The sequence below is a fragment of the Rhopalosiphum maidis genome, chromosome 1, assembly GCF_003676215.2.
Source record: "Rhopalosiphum maidis isolate BTI-1 chromosome 1, ASM367621v3, whole genome shotgun sequence".
Lineage (NCBI taxonomy): Eukaryota > Metazoa > Arthropoda > Insecta > Hemiptera > Aphididae > Rhopalosiphum > Rhopalosiphum maidis.
The window spans coordinates 26,877,641-26,902,097 of NC_040877.1; the positions used below are offsets into that span (position 1 = coordinate 26,877,641).

At 26.7% G+C, this 24,457-nt stretch overlaps 4 protein-coding genes across 4 annotated transcripts; 2 read left to right on the forward strand and 2 right to left on the reverse strand.

The window, feature by feature from the left end:
* Nucleotides 1-663: 663 nt before the first annotated feature.
* Nucleotides 664-2,491, forward strand: LOC113549474 (serum response factor-binding protein 1-like). The gene is made up of 3 exons (XM_026950794.1): nt 664-806; nt 1,003-1,164; nt 1,246-2,491. Exons 1-3 carry the CDS (start codon nt 771-773, stop codon nt 2,419-2,421), a joined length of 1,374 nt encoding a protein of 457 aa, XP_026806595.1. The 5' UTR covers nt 664-770; the 3' UTR covers nt 2,422-2,491.
* On the reverse strand, nt 2,422-4,427 carry LOC113549473 (chromatin assembly factor 1 subunit B). The gene is given in 7 exon segments (XM_026950793.1): nt 2,422-2,803; nt 2,901-3,283; nt 3,285-3,396; nt 3,461-3,557; nt 3,628-3,849; nt 3,924-4,053; nt 4,127-4,427. Coding segments are annotated over 7 exon segments (1,374 nt in total). The 5' UTR covers nt 4,253-4,427; the 3' UTR covers nt 2,422-2,499.
* A 2,856-nt stretch (nt 4,428-7,283) lies between these two features.
* LOC113550433 (lon protease homolog, mitochondrial-like) lies at nt 7,284-14,682 on the reverse strand. Its single transcript, XM_026952258.1, is given in 16 exon segments — nt 7,284-7,542; nt 7,603-7,767; nt 7,995-8,215; nt 8,272-8,437; nt 8,527-8,616; nt 8,688-8,939; nt 8,941-8,962; nt 9,023-9,183; nt 9,256-9,517; nt 9,638-9,726; nt 9,885-10,100; nt 12,840-13,028; nt 13,099-13,268; nt 13,537-13,703; nt 13,772-13,863; nt 13,922-14,682. Coding segments are annotated over 16 exon segments (2,784 nt in total). The 5' UTR covers nt 14,294-14,682; the 3' UTR covers nt 7,284-7,392.
* A 675-nt stretch (nt 14,683-15,357) lies between these two features.
* LOC113550442 (tubby-related protein 4) lies at nt 15,358-23,392 on the forward strand. Its single transcript, XM_026952271.1, has 12 exons — nt 15,358-15,633; nt 19,222-19,395; nt 20,199-20,381; nt 20,478-20,585; nt 20,657-20,810; nt 20,881-21,125; nt 21,204-21,419; nt 21,547-21,769; nt 21,950-22,119; nt 22,201-22,556; nt 22,630-22,738; nt 22,802-23,392. The coding sequence occupies exons 1-12, from the start codon at nt 15,541-15,543 to the stop codon at nt 23,066-23,068; spliced, it is 2,298 nt and encodes a 765-aa protein (XP_026808072.1). The 5' UTR covers nt 15,358-15,540; the 3' UTR covers nt 23,069-23,392.
* The last annotated feature ends 1,065 nt before the right edge of the window (nt 23,393-24,457 follow it).

Here is a 24,457-nt window from a genome sequence, read left to right on the forward strand (position 1 = left end):
GGTCATTCAAAATAATATGCATTTTAATTTAGCATAGAGTATAGACGATTGACTTTGAAATTGTATGATGTAATTAGAAAATGTAGCGCGGGCCAGATAAAAAAGGTTCGCAGGCCGCCAGTTGCCCATCCCTGAATTACATACCACATTATCAACTAAAAAAATAATCACTATATGCGCTAATGGCAACATTTAGGTTCCCAGTTCCCATAACACAAAAGACGGTCTAAGACCGTGTCACTGTGTCTAAGATCATAATACTTGAGGTTCTGTTATTTGAATTTCAATCTAAGTATTAAGATATGTAAAAAGATTAATATAATATATTAGCTACTGAACAAAATATTTAGTTCGTGACTACTAAAACCATGGCTTGAATCTTAAATACATATACATTTAAGTCATGACCAAAACCATATTTAAAAATTAGGCAACTTACGTTAACTTACAGATAAATATAGTAAGATCATAGACGTATAATACGTCTATGAATAATATAGCTGTGGTCACAGATAATATATATGATATATCTATTATCCGTGAGCTGTGGTTACCAACAATGATTATAGAATCACAATTGAATAGTCTATTCCATGAAGATTAGAGATATCTCTTATCTTCACGGTTTATTCTATAATTCAATGTTAGTAAACAGATAGTAGAAAACGTGTTAATATTATCTTAAGTTTTTTAAATAATCCTTATTCTTTAGTTAATTATTTCAATATTTATTTTTGCAAAATCATATTATAATATCAAATATATTTACAATGGAGCCTTTATCGAAAATTTCTCTTAATAATCAGGTGATTTGTACAAACTTTAAATTATTAATTTAGATTTTATATTTAGTTTAATTAAACCATTTTGTAATTCACTTATATTTATTTTTCATCTAAATGACGTGTTTAGTGCAAAGAAACCCAATTTTAAATTTTTTGTATCATCATTATTTCCATGAAAAATATATTCGACATACATTAATCCTTAATATTATTTTAGATTGTTTCCATGCGTCATATTGTGCGTAAATCAAAAGTGCATACAATCCACAAATTAACACGGGAAGCAAAAAAATTAAAAGAAAAAAAAGGAAGTGAAGAACAAATTGCAAAAAATAAAAAAAAAGCTGAACGTTTTATCAATGAATTGATGGTGATAAAGGTATAAAAAGTTGTATTATAATATTAATTATTAATGCTGTACATTTTTAACTAAATATCTAATGTATAATTTTGTTCATAGAAATTAAATGATGACGATGTTACAAAATATGCCTTACAAAATGAAGTACCTTCTGCTACAATATTAAATAATATAGACATAACATTGGAAACCAGGGCATTAGCGAGGTTAGCTGGACATAAATTTATAATTGATAAAATTCAAGATTTTAGAAATAAATATCCAGATTGGAAATTGTGTATAACAGATTTATTAAATGAGTTAGGTGCTAAATATAAAGCAAAAAACAAACCCAATAAAAAGAAAACAGTTCAACTTAATAATGTTAAAACAGAGATAAAAACTAAAATTCTTGATAAAAAAAATAAAATAATTAAAAACATAGAAAATCTTGAATACACTCAGTCTGAGCCTGAAGATGCTGCATCAGTGTTAGAAGATACTCAGTCCGAATCAGAAGGTGCTCAGTCTGAGTCTGAAAATGATGTGTCAGTGTTAAAAGATACTCAATCTGAATCGGAAGATTCTCAGTCTGAGTCTGAAAATGCTACAGAAAGTAAAAATTCACTAGTGCAAAAAATTTTGCCTGATGAAAATAATACAAATATTGTTGAAGATAAAAAAAATATGTCTATAGGTTCAAAGGTTTTAATCTCTAAGAATAAAAAAACTATCAGAGATACAGAAGAATGCTTAAGAATATCAGACAAAAATGTACATCATTCACAAGTCAAAATAAATGTATTAAACACTCAATTACCAAAGAAAAACTTACATTTGTCTACTAACGAAACTCTTGATAACACTGATGTAAATATTGATAAAAATTTATCAAAAAGAAAAGCTGAAAACAATCTTTCAAGTAAAACTAACTTTAAAAAGCAAAGAAACACAATAAATGAAATTAAACCAGTTTGTGAAACTGTTGATTCATTTTTTATGACTGCTGACAATAAAGATTACATGTCTGTTTACAAACCACCACCTCTAACTAAAAAAAATGACGAAGAATGTACAAAAGTAGAATATCAAAAACCAATTAAAGAAATTTTTAGTAAAGGTAAAAGGGTGGTCATTGGCAAACAAAACAACATGGGCAATCGAAGGGAAAGAAGGCAGCAACAAGTTGAGGAATCTATTGATACAGCATTACATCCATCATGGGAAGCAAAACGTAAACAAAAATCATTAGCCAAATTTGAAGGAAAGAAAATAACATTTGATGATGAAGACTAATGTTTGTAAAAAAAAAATGTTTAATCTCACATAAATAATAAAAAATAAATACAAAATACAAAATAAATAACCACACTGTTACTTGTTTATATATTTATTGTTTTTAGGACTAGAAAGTGTGACCAATTGCACTCTTTTCTTTGTAGGCACTTCAGAACGATCAGTTATTTGTTTTTCTTCTTTTTGTTCTATTTGTAATGGAATGATTATACTTGGAAGTTCTTTAACTTCAGTATCTTCTTGAATGACTGATTCAACTATTTCCATTGGCTCTATATATGTATTATCCTTGTATATTACTCCTAATTCTTCTTTTGTAAAGCTTATAATTGAACAAAATCCATCTGATGAAGACACCATAAGTAACTGTCCATCAGGAGACCTGATACACATAAAATTGTATAATGTAAAATATTAATTATAAAGTTATTAAATTTATGTTCTAAATATTTGGGTACTTTTTAAACTTAAATTCTTACCATGATAGGTCTGTCAAACGAGTATAATGTATATCGCCAATATAAGCAAATGGAGCGGCATGTTGGGTATCCATCAATAAAATACTTGTATTTGTTGCTATGGCATATATCATACGGTATGGTAAATCAAACACTGATTTTGTTTCTTCTTTAAGTTCATACAAAACTGGTGAAAACTGGACAGCAACTGAATATTGGTCAAGAGATGGTACATATAGCACAGGCTTAGTAAATGATTTTCTGGCAAATACATAGCTGACATTAGTGGAACATTTATTTTTGTTTTCTTCATTAATTGTCTCCATGATACCGGATGAGGTAACTAAAATTTGACCATCAGGGGAAAATGAAATACGTCGAAAAAAAGACTTTAGTGTATCATCAGTGGAAAAGTCTAGTTTTTATTTCTTCGCCATTTCCTTTTTTCCCCAAAGGAACACACTTATCACATTTACTGAATAATTTACAATTTTTTGTATTAAATACTCTTAGAGTCCTATAAATTATAATAAACAACAAATTAGAATAGAATATTGTAATAATTTATATTATTTATTTACCTGTCACTACTAAGTGTAGCCGCATACTCATTCAAAGGATCCCAAGCCACTCCTTGTACAAAACCTTTATGATCATCAAGTATTGCTTTATAGCGTCCTATTAATTAGATAAAAATCTAAAAACATTGATTTAAGTTCAACTAATTTTAAAATTTAAATGTAATTACCATTGTCAACATCCCAAATAATTGCTTTATTATCAACACCACCAGATATAAGTCGTTTAGAATCTGGAGACCAAGATAAATCATAAACGTCTTCTAGATGGCCTCTTAATACGCTATGACAAGCCCATTTTTCAAGATTTTTGGATTCATCGTCTTCCAACAAATCAGGTCTCTGATCAGGACCATTTTCTGATTTGAATTTCCATAAGACAATAACAGATTCTGAAGAAAAATACAAACTTACAAGTTTAAAAGTTGTTTTACAAATAAAAAAAAATAATTAACAACTAATTTACCATCATCACCAGTAGCTAACCATTGTCCATTGGGTGAAAAACGTACAGTATTTACAGCTTTTTGATGCTTTGTCAGATCAGCAGCGAATTCAACAGTCACATTAGAACCATCTACTTTGATTCTCCATATCTGAAATATTATACACATACAAATGGTAATCAGTAAAAATTAACCTGCAATTAAAAACAATATTATTATTTACAAAAACATGAGAATCCGATCCACCAGTAGCCAGTCGATAGAATCCATCATCGGCAACGGGTTGAAAATGAACGCTAAGCACCGGGTCACGATTGTGCCAAGAAATCTCTGGGATCACCAATTTCATAATCGTTGATGTGGAGTTAAATTAATGAAAATAAATTAAATCATAAAATTAAGAAATCTTTTAGTCACAAATACAAACGACACAACTAAATCTATTTTAACAAAAAGTTCACTATTTATTATTTGGTACCAATTTTTACAAAGGTAACTTGTAAAGCATTACATTAAAACCAAGAGATTAGAGAACAGACATCTCTAATCCATAATGACCTTGATATTTTGGCGGCAATATTTTATCAACACAATAAGATATATTTTAATCAAGTGATAATTACCGTAACCCAGCTGTTCTTGATAAATTGTACACGTCATTTTGAATTTTGAGCGGGAAGCTATTTTTATTTAATACCTACACATTATGTATGGAAGTGTTTTTTTCAAAGTTGGCAAAAACCCGGGTTTTATGGAAATCCGATTGGGGTTTTTCAGATTTTTTTCGAATAAAGTCCCAAAAAACCCAAAAACCCGGTGGATTTTATTGTACAAGTAAAAAACTCATCCGAAAAAAACAGATTTTTTTTAAATTTAGATAGTTAGATAATTGTTAATGTTTGTTTGCCGTTTAGATTATTCATGAAATATTTACAAGAAAAGTAAATATAAATTGCTAATACCTTATTAAAAATAAAAGATTGTTAACATTTTTATTGATCGTTAATGTGTAATTTTTTCTATTTTATACTTTTAATTATACTTACCTAATTAAAAAAAAATTATTAAAATTTTTCTGAAAAATAAGATAAAAAAAAGTTAGTGAATTTCTATTTTATCCAGAAAAGTAGCCCGGGCTTTTATGGGTTTTTTTTTAAAAATAATGAGTTGGCTTAAGCAGCTATAATGAGCAGCCCGAGTTATATTATGAGTCTTTTAAAATATCAAGTGGGTTTAACCCAAAAAAATAACCCGGACTTTTCGTGCCAACTTTGATTTTTTGTGTTTTTATACTATTGGTAGTCGAAAAAATGCTCCTGATGATGTTTTCAAAGAATACATTGGATCTGGTTAGAACTTTTGACAGGTTAAATTTATAATTATTCAACATTTTTTAAAACCTCTCATTCCCCCCCCCCCCAAAAAAAAAGAATTTAAATTAAAAAAAAATGTTCACGCAAATTTAGTTTTCCAACAACAATGACTGTATTTTTTGGTGTGAAAGTTAAAAAATAACCTTTGGATACTTAAAGTTTACACAAACAGTTTTTGTAATCATTTTCAAAATATTTTAACTTTTTCATTTATTTATATAGATATTTGAAAGTATAATATAATTGTTTAAATACTTCTAGTCCTTATTTATTAGTTTTTTGTTATTAAAAGGAAATTTATAATCTATACTTATACAATACATAAATAAGTGAATATGATAAATAATATGAATATAATTGACATAAGTAACATGAATGAAGGATAGGTGAAGTAGCACACCCTCATAATTTGTTATTTAATTAATAATTAAATGATAAGCGAGGAATGTTTATATTTTATCATAATAAGTCATGGAGTATGGGACCTGTTTTTTTAAAGGAATTATTCATAGTTTTTGAGTAGGGTGTAAATAGCGAAAAAAAAATATTTTTTATAGATAATTATATCATATATCCCAGTAAACATAATACGTATATTTACGTTTAAAATAAGGGTAATTTTATTATATGCATATACATTGTTAATATATGTACATTATTAGTACCTATAATAAACGTTTACCTAAGTTTATATATTTATTAATATATGTTATCTACTTAAATCTTTACATTTTTTACAATATGGAAAGAGCCCAGAATAGGTTTATATATCATATATCTCTTTTTTACTTAAGCGAGTTAAGCTCGAGCATCCGCAGCATGACTCTACTCATCCGTGCTTTTAAAACTAAACATCCGTACGCTTTCTTCTCGTCGTATTGATTCTGATTTCCGTTTTATTCAAGATCTACTCGATGGATCAATTGATGCCACAGATCCTTTTTCCTCTATTAATTTCCGTGTTCCAATTTACCCTTCAAGACATTATGCACCCTTTCTTATCCCCACACACTCTACCTCCTATGATCATAAACTCATAACACTAATAACCATTAACCAATACCTAATCACCCTTTCATGCGTTTTCTTTGTAATTATTTAGTCTAAGCTGTTATAATTATTAATTTAATTGTTCTGTTATCACTCACCCAATTTATGTACATAACATTTATCTTGTAATTGCCGTTAGCATAAATAAAAAATAAAATAAAATATCCCAATATGTAGTCTATTATAACTCAAACATTGTAATTATTGTGGAATATTATTTTAAGTAATTTTATCCTATATTGTATATCCCAGTGTTGTTATAACCGATACAAGTAACAATAATTTAGCTATTTTAGCTGGTAAATAGTAAAAAAATTATACCAAATTACTCAAAACTATAACATTGGATTCAGTTGAGTATAGAAAAAATATTTGTGGAGTTAAGGTTGTATATTAATTTTATATTTATAAAGTGAAATTAATTTACTGAAATAACTTTTATTTTATAAAAAATAATAATAATTTTCCTGAAATTTTAGTCAGGTGGTTTGGATCCACTAAAACCTCTCTTGAATGTTGATTCAATTGACTAATAATCAACATTTTAAAATTCTCATTAATGGTTATAATAGTTCATTTTTTACTGAAGAATCCAGTTATTTAGTAACAATTACTTATTATATAAAATGTATTTATTTTATTATTCACTATTTTAATTTATTTCCTATTAAATCACTGAATTTAATATAATATTTTGTGTACTAGACCTCAAACAATAATGTTAATATTATCATTATAGTGGCTCATTGGTAGATCACATATAGGAAGAAAGGCAATAGCCATATTTTCTGTTTAATGGTTACATCCAAGAATATGAAATAATATACATAACTACTCAGTTCTAGGCTATACAATAAAAGTCAATAGTTAAGTCAATAGTCAATACTTTCTGATAAGTAGTTATTTTAATTAAATTATGACTTAAAAGTCAAATGATAAAATAACAGTCTTACAACATTTTATTTAAAAAAATACTAACATCTAAGTATATTCTTTGTACAAATATGAAATAACAATTATTAAACAATTAATTTGAAATAAACAAACTTAAAGAAAAGGAATAATATTATTTGTTTTCAAAGACTATTTTAAATATATCTTTATAATATGAAACAAAATGTACTTCAATCCCGTCGGTTATAAACTTTGGAAGTTCATTAAAGTCTTTTTTATTTTCGTCAGGCAGTATCAAACAGTTAACATTTTCTCTTTTAGCCTAAAAAAAAAAAATTATTTCACATTTTATTTATGGAGTATCGAATAATTAATAACTTACAGCAATAGTTTTTTCTTTAATTCCTCCTACTGGCATAACTTTTCCTTTGAGAGATATTTCTCCAGTCATAGCAACATTGTTACGTATAGGAATATTTAAAGCCAATGATAACAAGGCAGTAACTATTGTACATCCAGCACTGGGTCCATCTTTAGGTGTAGCACCCTACATTAATATAAATCATGAAAAAAGTTAAAAAAAATAACTATTTAAGATAATTATAAAAGTTAATAAGAGATGGATAAATACAATTCACAGAAATTAAATTAATATAGAATGGTAACCCAATAGTAGTGAGTAGATTTTTTAAAAGTTACATTAAAAATATATTGTAGAACAACTAACAATTAGTGTAGTTCTAATAGTATATAGTAGGCACATTTTATATTTACTTCAGGAACATGTAGATGTACATTTCCAGTCAACAGTGATTGATTTTTTGGATCAAGTTCATGTAAAATTTGTTTTGCCACAGTATATGCAATTTTTGCAGATTCTTGCATAGTTTCCCCTAAGCGACCAGTTAACATAATATTGCCAACAGCTTTATCCTTATCTGTAATTGTTCCTGGGTCTTTAGTCCACTCAGTTTCAATATACATTAAAGCGCCACCTGAAAAAAATAAATTATTGTACTAAAAAACTAAGCAACAAATCTATCTAACTAACCCATGGCAGTCCAAGCCAATCCCATAACGACTCCAGGTATTGGATCTTCATACATTCGATTTTTGTTAAATACTGGGTTTCCAACAAAATCATATAATTTATCACTGCTAATAATTATTTTTTCTGATTCACCTTCAACTACTTTTAATGCAACTTTTCGTAACATCTATTAAATATATAAAGATATTAAAACATTTGGAAGATCTATTTTCTTTAAAAGAAATAACATTTATTTGAAACTTATATTATAAGTACCTTTTCAACATGTTTTTGAAGGTTACGTACACCACTTTCACGACAATATGATTTAATAAGAGTAGTAAGACTTTCGTCTGCGATTTCTATCTATAAAAAAATATTATTAATTACATATTAGAATACATTAATTAATATTTTTTTTTATAAATATAGTTTACTTGTTCTTTTTTCAGGCCAGTGGATTTAAGTCCTTGAGGAATTAAGTATTGTTTTGCAATGGCCATTTTTTCTTCTGCTACATATCCAGACACATCTATAAGTTCCATACGATCACGGAGAGGTTCTGGAATTGTGTTGATTACATTAGCAGTACAAATAAAAAGTACTTTTGATAAATCTACTGACACATCCAAATAATGATCCAAGAAATTAGCATTTTGTTCAGGATCAAGCATTTCTAAAAGCGCAGACTGAGGGATCACCTTGATGTCCTCTAATAAAATAATTAAAATTAAATTTTATAACTATTATAATGGGTTTGTAGCTTTATTACCTTCCAATTTTATCAACTTCGTCAATTAATACTAATGGATTTTCAGTTAAAGTTTTTTTCAGACATTGAATCATTTTACCTGGCATGGCACCGACATATGTTCTACGATGACCTTTTATTTCAGCCACATCAGTCATGCCACCAACACTAAATCTGAAGTACTATATAATAAAATATATATTATTTAATTTTGGATTATAAATTAATAACAATTATAATGATAATTTAATTACTTCTCGATTTAATGCTCTTGCAATCGATTTTGCTATACTTGTTTTTCCAACACCGGGTGGTCCATGGAAACAAAGAATTTTACCATGAGTTGAACCTTTTAATTTGCTTACTGCAATAAATTCTAGAATTCGTTTTTTTACTTCTTCCATTCCATAATGATCTTCATCTAAAATGGTTGAAGCTCTTTTTAAATCAAAATTTTCATCACTTGTTGTGCCCCATGGTAATTGTGTTAACCAATCCAGATAATTTCTTGTAACACTAAAAAATATAATTTTAAAATTATTATTAACATAGAACTTCTAAATGTCTAGTAAACTATAAAAAAATTATGTCTTTAATTCTTATTACAAAAATTTAGTTTAAAATAAAATAATTTACTTAAATTCTGACGAATGCTGTTCCAAAAATGATAGCTTAGTCAATTCTTCTTCAATAACTTCCATAACTTTAAGTGGTACTTGTTTGTCCTTTAATTTAAAGGATTTTAAGTTAATTTTTAATATATATTTTGAGTATAATTGAATTACATTAATTTTATATTTTTAAATATTTTGGTACAATTATTGAATACTATACTAAGTAATACACTAACACATCACAATAAATATAATAAGTATGAACATACTTTTATTCTGTCTCTGAACTTTTCCACAATTGAATCTTTATCGTCTTTTTCAAGACCAAGCTCTTTTTTTATTACTTTCAGTTGCTCTTGAAGAATGAATTTACGATGCTGTTGTTTAACTTTTTCGTCGACTTCTTTACTAATTTTTATTTGAATTTCACTAAGTTCTAAAAGTTTTTTCACACAACCAAGTGCAAGTAAAAGACGTTTAGGAACCTGAAATTAATTTAAAAAATGCAATCAATAATACAATTACAATAATATTCAATACTACAATTATACTATAAAATAATAATAACCAAGTTGTAGCAATTAAAATAATTAAATAATCAGATTGGAGCTGCTAATGATAAAAAGCAAGTGCACCAAAGTAGGTTTCAACACATTTGTGCCTTGTGCCTGCTTATATTACCTCCACCCTGAACTTAATGAGCACGATTTTACATCAATCAGTCTTGCTATTCTTTATAGTATTTGTCTATAAAATTTCTATACTATCGTATAATCAAAAAAAAGAGAGCAACAAGCTAACTTCAAGTTTCTTGTAAAACTGGGAAAAATTGTCGCAGAAACTCATAATGAATTTATATCACACACACAAGTATTTGAGTGGTTCAAAAGGTTTTAGGAGAACATGAAATGACCAAATACAATCTGTGATCACCTTCAACATCAAAAACAGATACAACTTCCTTAATTGAGTCTTCAAAGGTCAAGTAAATCAACATTATTACATTGAGGTTCTGATTGTTCTTTGTGTACGAGTTAGAGTCAAAGACCCAAATAATAAAAAACAAATCCAGGATGCTTCACCAAGACAATGCTTCAGTCCATTCTACCTTGTCTTTGAAGGTGTTCTTTGTAAAATATGGTATTACCACGTGGGACCACCCACTATACTAATCATACTAATCTCATAGCACTTTTTTTTTATTCTGTAAGGTCAAATTAGAGTTTAAGGGGACAAGACTTGACAGTAGGAAAGCTATGAAAACAACAATGATTCTCAACAAGTTAACAGAAGTGAATTTCACTGTTTTGAGCAGTGAAAAATTTGTTTGGAGTGTTGTAGGGTTCAACAAAAAGAGTATATTGAAGACAAATATCTATTTATCTATAGTCTATTCCAAATAAGTATCACCACTCAATCAATAAAAAACTGGTGGCCGCTGCGCATCCCCTCCCCCGAACATCATCATTGGGGAGCACTAAATGATCGAACATCCTGGCGGCTCTGTATGCATGCACGAAAGTGATCATACTTATTAGGAATAAAATATAAATAAATTATCAATAAAATGTTTACTACTAACAATCCAGTTTTTTAAATTACTACACCTAGCTTATTAAAATAAAAATGTATTTAATCTAGATTTAAAAGTTAGTTAATGAAATTAAAGTCCAGATTTGTATGCACTAAAAAAATATGTAATATATAATATGCATTTTATTTATCAAAAAACTTAAAAAATATACCAAATAATATATTCTTACAATTTTAAGATATGGAAAAAAAATAGTCTTACTTTAAATGTATGCTATTTTAATACTTAACCGAGATATTGTAAAGTAATTTGTTAACCGCAGTTTTTACATGCTTACAGCTGGTTAACTCAGTGTGTCATGTTTTACAACGTCAACTAATAAATGAGTAAAAAACTGAGTATAGTAAAGACTAAAGAATGTTGAACAAGATAAATCATAAATCAAAAGATTTATGATGGAAGATATGAGCCCTAAGCAATAATTTTAAACCAACTGAAAAATTTCTAAGAAATGAAGATGAAACCTTAATAACAAAGTGAGAAGATCTAGTAAGTAAATAGGGCAGTCTACTTCAACCAATTATTGAGTAGTAAGGAATCACAGAATCCATACCACTTTGAACACATGGAATCTAACAAAGTAAAAAAAAACTAAGCCAAGAATCAAAGAAATTATAAAGCAAAATTAATAACAAGTACTTTTAAACTATTAGAAAATAATTTTTAATTAATGAAGAATAAAACAAGAAAACCAACAATTATGTTAAGTCCCAGAGTTGAATAATATTTATTTGAAAAGTTTAAGATTTGAAATATTTGGGGGTTAATATAAATTAATAAAATTACGTACAAAGTGAAGTTAAACCGAGAATTTGTTTGGAAAATAGAGCGTGATATTACACAATGAGAGGCATGCTGTCAAGAGAAATTAAAAAAAAACTCTATATATATAAACTCTATTATCTACAATTTACTCCCTGTAATGATATTTGCCTGTAAGACTGGGTCAACAACAAAAGGCAATGAACTGTAATTTATAATATTAAAAAAAAAATGTTAAGGAACGTATGATTCCTAAACTTGGAGTTAAGAAGCTATGAAAGAAAAAAGAAATCAAGAAATCAAAAATATTTTCAATAAACCAAACACATAAACATTTCTGAGAATCAGAAGTACTAAAAACAACGAAAGTTGAAGATGCAGATATTTAGAAACTTTGGAGAGATTTGGTAAAAGCAACAAAAGGCTTTCATGATCAAAAAATGAAAACAAAATTTATAAATTAGAAGTTATAAGAACTACTATTTTACTAGAAAAATGGTAAAAATTTTTATTGGCAATGCAAATAAAAGATGTCTAATAGATACTATAAATGGCAGTAATAATAGGTACTGGATGTTATTTATAAAAAATGTAAATTTCTTCAAATATCCAATCATTAAAAAAATATGCATTATTATACACTATAAACATTTTTCTATGCATTCTCAGGTATATAAATTATTAACATTTTATACTTCTAATGAACTAATTCTTTCAATAAAAATATGAAAATACATATAAACCTAAACATTATATGATAAACATAAATAACAACATTTCAGTTAAATATTTTTGGTAGATTAATGCAAATATCCCTTAATTAATTTTTCATAAGCTATATTCAAATATAAAGTATTAATATACATACATTAGTTTCTTCTAAAATTTCTTGATATTCGTGAGTCTCACAATCAGCTATTGCAGCTGCAATGTCAGATAAATATGAAGGATCATCTGATACATTGCCATGTTGTAACATTGGATGTAATATTTCTTTATAAATGGGATTTATGCTAATAACTGATTGAATAGTTTTAATTATTTCTTGAGATAATGCCTAAAACAAATAAATTAATAAATGTTTCAATATAAAAACGTAATACAAATATTATATACTACACTCATACTTTAATTTCCATTGTTTTATCATAAGGCTCATCTTTTAGATTTTCTACTTCAATCATAAGCACTTGATCTTGAGTTTTTTCTGTTTCAGGAATTGGCTCTATTTCAGTTGTGCTTGAAGAACTCTTATTACGAAGTTGTTTTTTATTACGTTTAGTCAAATCGTTTGTGACTATTAACATTTAATACAATATTAAATAATTATTTAATAATAATGAATAAATGATAGTTAATGATAATTTACTAAAAAAAAATAGTGATTCAAAGTTTTCTGTTTTAGCAGTAAACCAATCTAGTGACTAAATCAAATTACATATAATATAATAACATTTTCCTGGCTTACTGTTATCATAATTATAATACAACATTATTAAATTAAGTGGTAATTTTAATATTTACAACAAGTTGACCTCTACCAATATTAAATTAATAAACATTACTTTTATCAATATCTTGGTCTTCAAAAAGTGGTTTGGTTAACTTAATACGTCTAAAACATTGTATGAGCATATGTAATTTATTTCCAAAGTCTCGCATTTCATTTATTCTACCAAGTGATCCCACACTATACACTTCATCAATATTTGTAACAATATTATCGGAAACTCTAAAAAATATATATTAATATATGTATAATGTATATATAGATTAAAAATATGCAACAATAATACTTACGTATCAATGTTTTTTCTCATGAAAAGACCAATAAAAGGTTGATTTAAAGCTTTTTTTCTCTTGATCAATGCAATCAATTTAGGATCACTTATCTGTGAAACAAAATATTTATCATACTCTAAAATATTTTCTACAGATATTAATACTAACCTCAACAATTCTAAACAATCTAGGATATAAGGGAGGTTTTGTTATGGTGACTAACGGTAGGAAAGGCAATTCATCTGGTACTTGAATAGTTGCAATTGAAGTATCTGTATTAGACTTGACGTCATAAACAGCTCTTACAGTTTGAGATTCTTCTACTTCTTCTGGATTATCATCATCTTTTTTATTGTCAAACCTTCTAAAACGTACCGGAACGTTTATAGTAGAAACAACACATAGACGATTAGACGAATGGTTTTTCTGAACTAATGCTGATCTATCATTGTTCGAAATTATCGCACTAGCATATCGGACAAATCGACGATCAACTACAGGATACCTTTTCAAACCAGTTTGACAAATGCAGCGCAACATTTTACAAAAATGTAATTAATTGAATTACACACTAATAATTATCACAGTATTAAATAAATATCTGATATTCGTCAGTTGATGAGATTAAAATTCTGAAATAGGTAAATAATACATATTATTTTTTTTCAGTGTAAGATGAAAATATTAAAATTAAAATTAAAAAAATGTATTATGCTGTGATTAAGTATCACTTAGAAGTTTTAAATTTGTGTCGGCTACTCGGCTAATAATTAATGAAGATTGATGAGTTAAAGTCCTGAGGAGAATAGGGCTTAGGGCATAAACGCACAACTTTATAGTGTCACACAAGTTTAATGTACTGTAATAAAAATTAGAATTAAATAATATTATGATCTTTGAATTAACACAGTAACGTCAGTAACCTAAAAAACAGTGTAATCAGTGTTGCCGGCTTCTAAATTACGGAGAAGGGGGAACCTACTACTAGCATCACGTGTGTCCTTACTTGTTACGATATTATAAAAACGGAAACAATCCATTGACCACCTATAGCCACTGTAGCAAGCTGCCCTTCTAGAGTCAACCATAGGCTATAGATGAGAAAATTTTAATAGTAACAAATTTTGTAGATTTATTAATGACAATTCTGTGCTCGTTATGGTTGTAAAGCGATTCGCTTATAAATGTATAATATGTTATTATTCTGTGATAATATTGATATGATTTATTTAAGTGATAACGTATGCTACGCCCCGAGACCGTGTTCAAGGCCAGAGTCGCCCAATTTTGCCTATCTCTTGTAGGGTCTGTATTTTCTATGGTCTATATTCATTACTCTACTCGTCACATATTTATTTGATTCATAAGTTTATCACCCACGAATTCCCAGGGAGAATGCAGTTATTTGAATAAATAATACTATACAGAAAACATATGGTTCTATGTTTATTACTCTGTGAAATAAATATATGACGAGTATACACAAGCCTGCGCAGATTGCACGTCTCAACAAGAGACCACAGAGCACGGCTATAGAGTAATAATATTATCACAAACCTACCTTACAAACTACATACTATGGTGTTATCTATAATCAATAACTTTATGAATTACCTTTCTAGTAACTTCTGAGCAGTGGTAAATTGGTGTTATTGTAGTAAATACTTAATAGTAACCGTGTGATCTATAGAGTTCATACGTTTTAGTTATTATTTAAACGAATTGACTGTTTTAAGCACCGTCAACACTACTTTCATTAAAATGAGTATCTGAATTTATACTTTACAATGCACATTAGGTTTGAAAAGAAAGCCAACACAAAATGTGACAGTGACATATTGTCATTGTCCTGGATGGGAAGAGTTCCAGATAATGCAGAAGTATGTTTTAAATTATTAATTTTTATGACGTTTTGTTCTTGATACTGTATATTGATTATTAAATCAACATTTACAATTACTTTTTTTTCGGTATTGGTAAAAGTATAATTTGGTTTCCAAAATACTGATGTTATTATTAATATTGTAATTGTTTAAAAAATAAATAAGATCTGATTCAAATTGATGGAATAAATATAGTTTTTTTGTACTATTAGTGTAATGTATGTTGTGTATTTCATAATTGCAATCAGTAGGACTGTTTAGAAGTTATGGCTGATTAAAATTTGTAGATCTAACTATTATTTGCTAAGTTAGTACATCACATCTTTAAAGTAATTGTATATTATTGTTTAATTTAGAATAAAAGCTCAGTTTTTTAGCCCTCATAAGATAAAATAGTTAACCTGAAGGCATAGAAAATATCTTTAGATTTTTAAGGACTATGCCTAAAGGAACATACTGAGAAAGAAGAAATTTACTTTAAAATTACTATGATACTGTCATATTTCATTCGTCCACCTCATTTCTTACTTAATGCTTAGTTTACCTATTTTATAATAATGCTAATGCTGTATAGTGAATACTGCTACTAATTTCTGCTTGTCGGCATTGCAATATTTATATTTATATTTAGAAAACTAATTTTAAAAATTTAGATGCTTAAGCTTCCAAATTTAACTAATAATTCCTGATTTTTTTTTATTTTAATTTATTAAATTATGCAAATTTAAAACATAGTATAAATACATTTTTCTATTGTGTTTATTTAAATATTTCTATTAGGTACTACTAGTATTATTTCTATATTATTTTATAATATATTAATAGATTAAGGGCATTCAAAGTTTGCATAATCCAGGATAAATAAAAAATTGCAGTGCCTAAAATTGTAAATTAATAGGTACCAACATAATAGAAAAATAATTTAATGGTATACAGTGGGTAACAAAAAATTAAAATTTTGGTAATTATTAAATAATAAATGTAATAACATTTAACAATAGAGATAAATATGAACATAATGGTATACAGAGTGATTTTTTCATTAAACACTCATTATTTTAAAAAGTGTTGACTTTTTTTTAAAAGTTTTAGTTTTATGCTTTTTTAAAACTAAATAACATTTTTTTTTTCACCCTTAAATTTAATAGTGATTTCACTATTAACTTTTGATTTTCAAATGGCAACCTATATTTAAAATGTCATAAAATAGGAGGGATATTTTTTTTATAATTGTAGCCTTACAATTATTATTTTTCATTTAACCATTAGTAAGTTATTGCTGCTCAAAGTTGGGTGGTTTGAGGTTTTTAAGTGTTTGTCTTACAAATTATTACAGTAGTGAGGCATTAGTAGTTAAGGTGCAAAGCTCATCACCTATTTTAAATTTGAAAATCAAAAGTTGATAATGGTTTCACTATTAAATAAAAAGGTAAAAAAAATAAAAATTTCATACAGTTTGAGAAAAGCATGAAACAAAATATTTTGAAAAAAATGTCAATATTCGACAAAATAATGAGTGCTTAATGTAAAAGAATCACTATATATTTCAACCTAAAATAAAATTTACACATGAAAAGTTATTGATGTTTTATGAAGTACATTTTTCTAAAACAAAATATAATTTATTTTTTACCTATTGTGCATGTAAAATGAGATGATTTTTCTATTCTTTTAATAATTTACCATTTGAATACATTTATATATGCAGTGGTATTTCCTGATAACTTTAGACGTTAATGTGTGTTACTTTAGAAAAAAATCTTGAAATACACCATTTCATTTATTAAATAATAATAAAATATTTTATATGCAAAAATGAATATTTGTTTTTAATTTTGAATTTTTATTCAGAAAAACCAATAAAAATCTAAAGAACTTATCTGTAAGAGCGATTTATTATTAGTTAACTGTTATTATAGTGACTAATCTAGTGTAAATAAATATAATGGTTACTTAATAACTTCCTTTTCAATGCTTTGATCTATTATTAATATTCATCTAAAATTGATTAATATCATAGCAGCCAATACATTGCAATCACAAGTTTATTAGGTACCATCATAGGCGAAACTACAGGTTAGGCGAGTCAGGTCATGGCCTGACCTAATACTGACTAAAAATTTGTAGTAGTATATTTATTTAAAATTAAAAACTTTATTTTTTGCATATAAAATTTGTGAAATTTTTCGTTTAAATGTTTTGTGCCTACTACACGATTATTTTACCGCTCGTACCTATTAGAACTTAGAAGTGTACGAATATGTGGACTTGATATAAATTCTTAAATTAAAAAATTGTACATACTACACAATATGAACATTAGTTAATATTAAGTTAGTTCTATCCATATACAAAAATAGGTGATCGGTCAAAATATCCGTTTTTCTGAAAATAAGTGCATTACACTTTACTTTCTAATAAAATATAAATATATTGTATTGTAATACATAAATTATGTTAATAGTAATAATAAGGGTAATAATATCACAAAATATATTGTACACACATTAGTTAAATAGTCAAATAATATAAAATAAAATGTAAAATAATTTTTTTTATATATTTAGTATTGAGTATACATACAGTATATTTCATTTCATAATATTTAACTATTTGACTAATTTGTGTGCAGTATATTTTATTAGAAAGTAAAGTGTAATGCACTAATTTTCAGAAAAACGGATACATTTGGATATTTATCTTTGTAAGAGTTAAGACCCTTGAATAATTTACAGTATGTTGCAAAAATATTAAAATAATTTTAATTAAGTTATGTTTTATGAGAAGAAGAAAGTTATGTAATAAACAATACACAAATTTAACATTGAAACAAAAATATTTTATAACACTTTTAATAAAAGTGTTACGAGGATGCCATACCCACATGTGTTTTTTCTGTCTTACAAGTACTTAACATAGCAAATTTACGACCAACAGATCATAAAATTAGAGTTAATTGATCTATTATGAAACTGAATGGTAAGAACATTATCTGTGTTCATATGTTGGTTTTTAAGTGAGTATAAGAATTTTTAATTTATGCTTTATTATATACACATAACTTGCTAAAAAATTGAATCTTAAAAATCAATATATGAACACAGATAATGTTCTTACCTTTATTTTTCATAACGGGTCGATTCACTCTAATTTTTAAACTAACAGAGCTAAATTTGATCTGCTGAGTGTAAATTTGCTATGTTATGTACTTGTAAGACAGAGCCAACATATGTGGGTATGACATCCTCTTAATATTGGCATTAGTGAATTACTTTAAAGATGTTTAAGTAGTTCATTAAATAAATAATTATTAGTGCATATAGATGAAATACAAGAGGTATATTATATATCAACTTAAAAAATTGTATGCAGATTAACTTTTCTTAATACTATATTAAATATTGGCATACAATTGGTATGTTTTCCAAAGCAACCAATAGCAAATTCCTATGAAATTGAAAATTGGAATTTCATTCCTTGGAATGAAGTAATATTTAAATGTTCATTGATTTTTCAAAATGTTATCATATTATTATTTTTAAAATTATTAATTTAATTTAATATTTTGACTATTTATAATTTTAGGAAGAAGGATGGAACTTGGATGGACATAATTACTATAAACAAGGATGGTTGGCTACAGGCAATTCTCAAGGGGTTGTCGGTGTTACATTTACTTCTATACCAATAAACAGTGGACCAAACAGTGAAAGATTACCTCTTCGCACTAATTATAATTTGAGAAATCATCATGCCAAGGTATAACAACATTTATCTTTTTCCTTACTTGCATTTATACATATATGTATTTTTTTTACAAATGCAATGAAATATTTTTATTATTTTGTTTAAATTATTTATTTATTATTTTACACTTAATATATAATTTAGTTGATTTTACCTTTTATTTTATTTATTTTTTTATTTTTAGTATTACAGCAATTTTATGTTACGTTTGAATACTGCACTTTTTTTTATTATTATTGATTTGGGTTTTCTCATTTGATTATTGGTGAGTATAAATAGTTTTAATATATCTTTTAAATTTATCACTTTCTTGATTTTTTAGTATTTACTAATTTTCAAAAATTAATATTCACCGAGAATAAAATAATATATACCTATTATTTGTAAAGTTAAAAAAATATTTCAATACATCTTTCATAATTTTAACCAAGGGACCTACAGAATCAGGTTTTACAGATTCAATTTCTCTAAAAAAACTAAAAATAAATATATTATTTCATATAGGTCTTCTAATCTAAAAAGAGCAGTTGTGTGTATATTGTTTTATGGGTCACATCAATGAAGTATTTATATATATATTTTTTTTTTTGATAGCTTGAATTAACTATTGTCACTTAATAATATTAACACATAGTATTTCTTTTTAGTACTATTTAATCCAAATTTTAAAATTCATTTTTTCTAGTATATGGAATTAACCTCTTAAGTTATTAATATTTATTTTTTTATCGATCAAGAAAGATGAAAGTTTTTATTATTTTTGAAATTAATGTTTCTTTTTGATAACTAATTTTTATGAATATTTTTATTAAAAGGTTGTTCTTGTGAAATGGAATGAACCATACCAAAAATTGGCATCATGTGATAGTTCTGGTGTTATAAATGTTTGGGCTAAGTTTGATTGTCGTTGGAATGTTGAACTTATCAATGATCGGAATACTAGAGTTACTTATTTTAGTTGGTCTCATGATGGTCGATTGGCATTAATATGCTATCAAGTTAGTATTATATTAATATTTAATAATAATAGTTTAATTAAGATTATAATTTATTATATTCAGTTATATAACAATGTATAACTATTTGTTGTTTAGGATGGGTTTGTTTTGGTTGGCTCTGTTACTGGTCACAGATACTGGTCTTCTATGTTACATCCAGAAGGAACAGTTACTTGTGGTGCTTGGTCCCCGGATGATCAACAAGTAATTTTTTTTAATCCTGAATAAATATAAATTTGTTAAATATTAATAACAATATAATTTTGCACTAAAAGGTATATTTTGGAACTAGCAGAGGGCAGATGAAAGTTTTAGATATTCATGGAGCTCCTGTATCTCAAGTCAACTTATCAGATGATTCTGGAATATCTTCTATGTCTTGGTCTTGTGAAAAATTTTGCATGAATGAAAATAAAATAAAATCAGATCGTGAGTGTAATTAATTATGAAAAATAGTAAAAGTAATTATGTTTTTAATGTTTGGATGTAATATTTTCAGATTTATTTAAACACGTTTTAGCTCTTTGTTGTAAAAATGGTACTATTCAATTAATGCGACGATTTGATGATCCTGCTCCAGTATTAATACGTACAGGTTTATGTCCTATTCATATGGAATGGTCTAATGCGAAAGAGTTGCTTTGTGTTGCTGGTTCAAGACCTGGAAGACTAAGTACTAATGTAGTGCAAATTTATTCTGCTACTGGTCAATTAGTTTATTCCATTAACATGCCTCAATCTTCGGCAAGCTCCCATTTTTAATACTATTTTTATAATTTATGTATTAAATAGTTTAATATAATATAAGTCTTACAATTCTAGGCTGTAGTAACAGCTGTAACATGGGCACACAATGACCGAAGGATTTTTGTAGCAACAGGACCAGAAATACATGTTGCTTGTGTATCTGCTTCAGTTGTTCCTTTGTATGTACTTTGTGCATTACGCATGTGTGATGAATCTTTGTTTCCTTCAGATGACATACTTCCTATTAGTATTCAAGACATTTTAACTGCTATTTCATCATCTACTATTTATGTGAGCAAATTATCTATCAATATTAAAATAATTACTATAGTTAAACTAATTAATCAATAAATTAATATAACTTTTACTTTGTATAATATTATAATATATATCAAAATAAAAAAAAAATATTGTTTAGTGCGAAGTGCCCAAGTTGTCAGAATTGCGTCAGTTTGTTAGTAGTTCACCAAAAAATCGTCTATATTGTACAGTCGTACAGCATGTCAATGGACCAGAAACTACACCACCAGTTTGTTATGTATTATACATGGAATACCTTGGCGGTCTAGTACCATTACTTAAAGGCAAAAGAATTAGTATGCTAAGACCTGAATTTGTTATCTTTGATCCACAAGTAGATGGTAAATAAATAAATACATTGTTTAAATTTATTTAAATTTATTATTAATTAATTAATCAATTATATTTTATAATAATTCAATCAATAATATGCTTTATTATTATAAATGACATACTATAAACAGTATACTAGCAGCATTGATTTATATTATATTAACGTTGTATATTTATTGTTTATATAGATACAACATATGCCAATGCACAGATAACTTATAATAATTTTGGTTGGGATGACTCTGAACCTGAAACTTGCTCTAGCCCCAAGCTTCATCGGAAAAATAGACATAGATCAAGACCAGCCTGTTGTAATCGAAAATTGCAATTAAATTGTTACACCGATGTGTTACCAGAAGTATTTAAATACAACCATTAATATTAAAAGTGTTACATTATCTTCTAAAGTTATAATCATTTTAATTTTATTATTATACAGGACTATCGTTTGGCAGAAGTTACAGCAAATGTTTGGGGTACAGAATTCCATATACGTGGGTTGTGTGATGATTTGACTCAAAAATTAGGGAGAGTATCATACCGCACATCTATTTTACATTTGCAACCTCGTCAAATGACACTCTCTATTGTTGGTGATGGGCAATCCATAGAAGATGATTCTCCAACACCAAAACAACTTCAAAGGCGACGTAGCTGTAGTGTTGGATCATCAAATCCAAAAATTGCTGTATCCAGAGTGGTCGAAGACTCTAAGGTTTCAGAGACATTTGCTCACAGTTTACCATCTAGTCCAGTTGCAGCTAAAAAGAAAAGTGGTTTATCATCTCCTATAAGGTAAAATAATTGTGTGGTAATTATTGATTATTGTATTTTAAAATTAATTGTATATGATCTTATTTGTTTTTAGAAAACGATTAATGAACTCTCCGTTATTTTTCCGTAAAGTTCTTAGAACTCAAATTGAACCAGATTTTCAAAATTTAGAAACTTTTCAAAAATCTCAAATAAAAAATAAAGTAATTAAAATAATATAAATAGAATTTAAATATCTATAATACTTCTTTTTATTTAAATTTTAGATTGAAATGTGCACCAAAAGACAGCAATTTGTAATGCAAAACAAAGCACCTATCTGGAACGATTTAACTCAAGTGTATCAATTAGACTTTGGAGGTCGTGTTACTCAAGAATCAGCAAAAAATTTTCAAGTTGAATATGATGGAATACAAGTTATGCAGTTTGGACGCATTGACCGCAATAATTTTGCTCTAGACTTTCAACACCCGTTTTCAGCCGTCCAAGCGTTTGCAGTTGCACTAGCCAGTGTTACTCAAAGGCTCAAGTAAAATTATTGAAACAATGTGCAATTTATTTATGCACTTTTTTTACAAGTGTGTTTAAGTATTGTAATGTGTCAACACTCTGTAAAAATTTGTTTGTATTTTTATTATTTAGTGCAATATTTCACAAGTAGGGTTCCTTATTAGTTTTTAATATACACTTATCAATTTAGTTACAACTGCATCACTTAACTGCTTTACTGAACATTCGCTATTGCATTCTTCAACAATAAACATAATATATTTCTCATATCTTATTATATGTGTTCATATGTATTTCGGCATTACTTAATTAATTATGATAAAAATATAAAATAAAGAATTAATTAAGAGTGTGTAACTTGTTATTTTTTTTTAATTTGACCTCTAAATAATGTGTATTTGCAAACATAAGCATATATAAAGATTTATCTGTGGTAATTTAAGTATTATTTTTTAATAAAGTAGAAAGTTTAATGGTGTATCCAAGATTTTATGGATAAATGTTATAAAAAAATTGTAGTTTCCCAAATCCTCATAAATATGAACAATTACTAACATATTAATACATAATATTTTATCATTTAATAAAATCAAGTATTTTTATAGTAACAAATATCATGGATAAAAATTTTATACTCATATATATTGGTGAATTTGTTGTATTAATAAAAACTAGAAAATGTTTTTGAATAATAATATTGGTAGAACAATCATAATTGGACACTAGAGACAATGTGTATCACCATCTACCTGAATATGATACTGTGCACTGAATAAATTATACAATTTTATAAATGAAATAGAATTAAAGGTTAAATTTCTAGTATCTGAGTTGTTGATTACACCATCATCTAGCATAGGGTTAGGTTAAAAATACCAAATACTACTAAAATATTGTTGAGATTGTACTTATTCTAATGATTTAAGATCAAGATGCAATCAGAATGTTTTTCAGTTAAGCTAATTTTTTTATTTCATTGATATATTACTTATACATAAACGTAAAATATTTGTATATTCCATGATCAAGATGCATATTTGTCTTATAAATGATACATTAGTGAATTTCAAGTACAATATCTTAGAACATATTTAAAACATAAGTTGGATGTTGGTTTAACCAAGTTAAAATAAATAAACAAAAGGATAATCAATTATTATAACTATCATCTACCATATTATTATTTATGGTTGGTTTTCTCGCATAAGAAAACACCCATTATCAATTGTCGACATTAAATACCATGATTTTTGTGTTATATAATTATTTTATACATTATTACAGATTAAAAAATTTTTTAATTAACTAATAATAAAATAAATTACAAATCTTATTATTGGCATTAAAGATAATTAGATAACTCAGAAATTCAAATAAATATTCCTTGTATTGGGATCATGTTTACTAATTAT

Bases quoted from the DNA above. Each gene is read 5' to 3' on its own strand.
- LOC113549474 (XM_026950794.1), top strand. From the start codon at position 771: ATGGAGCCTTTATCGAAAATTTCTCTTAATAATCAG. The intron at 807-1,002 runs GTGATTTGTACA...ATATTATTTTAG, and splicing joins AAATTTCTCTTAATAATCAG to ATTGTTTCCATGCGTCATAT. The intron at 1,165-1,245 runs GTATAAAAAGTT...TTTTGTTCATAG, and splicing joins ATGAATTGATGGTGATAAAG to AAATTAAATGATGACGATGT.
- LOC113550442 (XM_026952271.1), top strand. From the start codon at position 15,541: ATGCACATTAGGTTTGAAAAGAAAGCCAACACAAAATGTGACAGTGAC. The intron at 20,811-20,880 runs GTGAGTGTAATT...TAATATTTTCAG, and splicing joins AAATAAAATAAAATCAGATC to ATTTATTTAAACACGTTTTA. The intron at 22,120-22,200 runs GTATTTAAATAC...ATTATTATACAG, and splicing joins ACACCGATGTGTTACCAGAA to GACTATCGTTTGGCAGAAGT.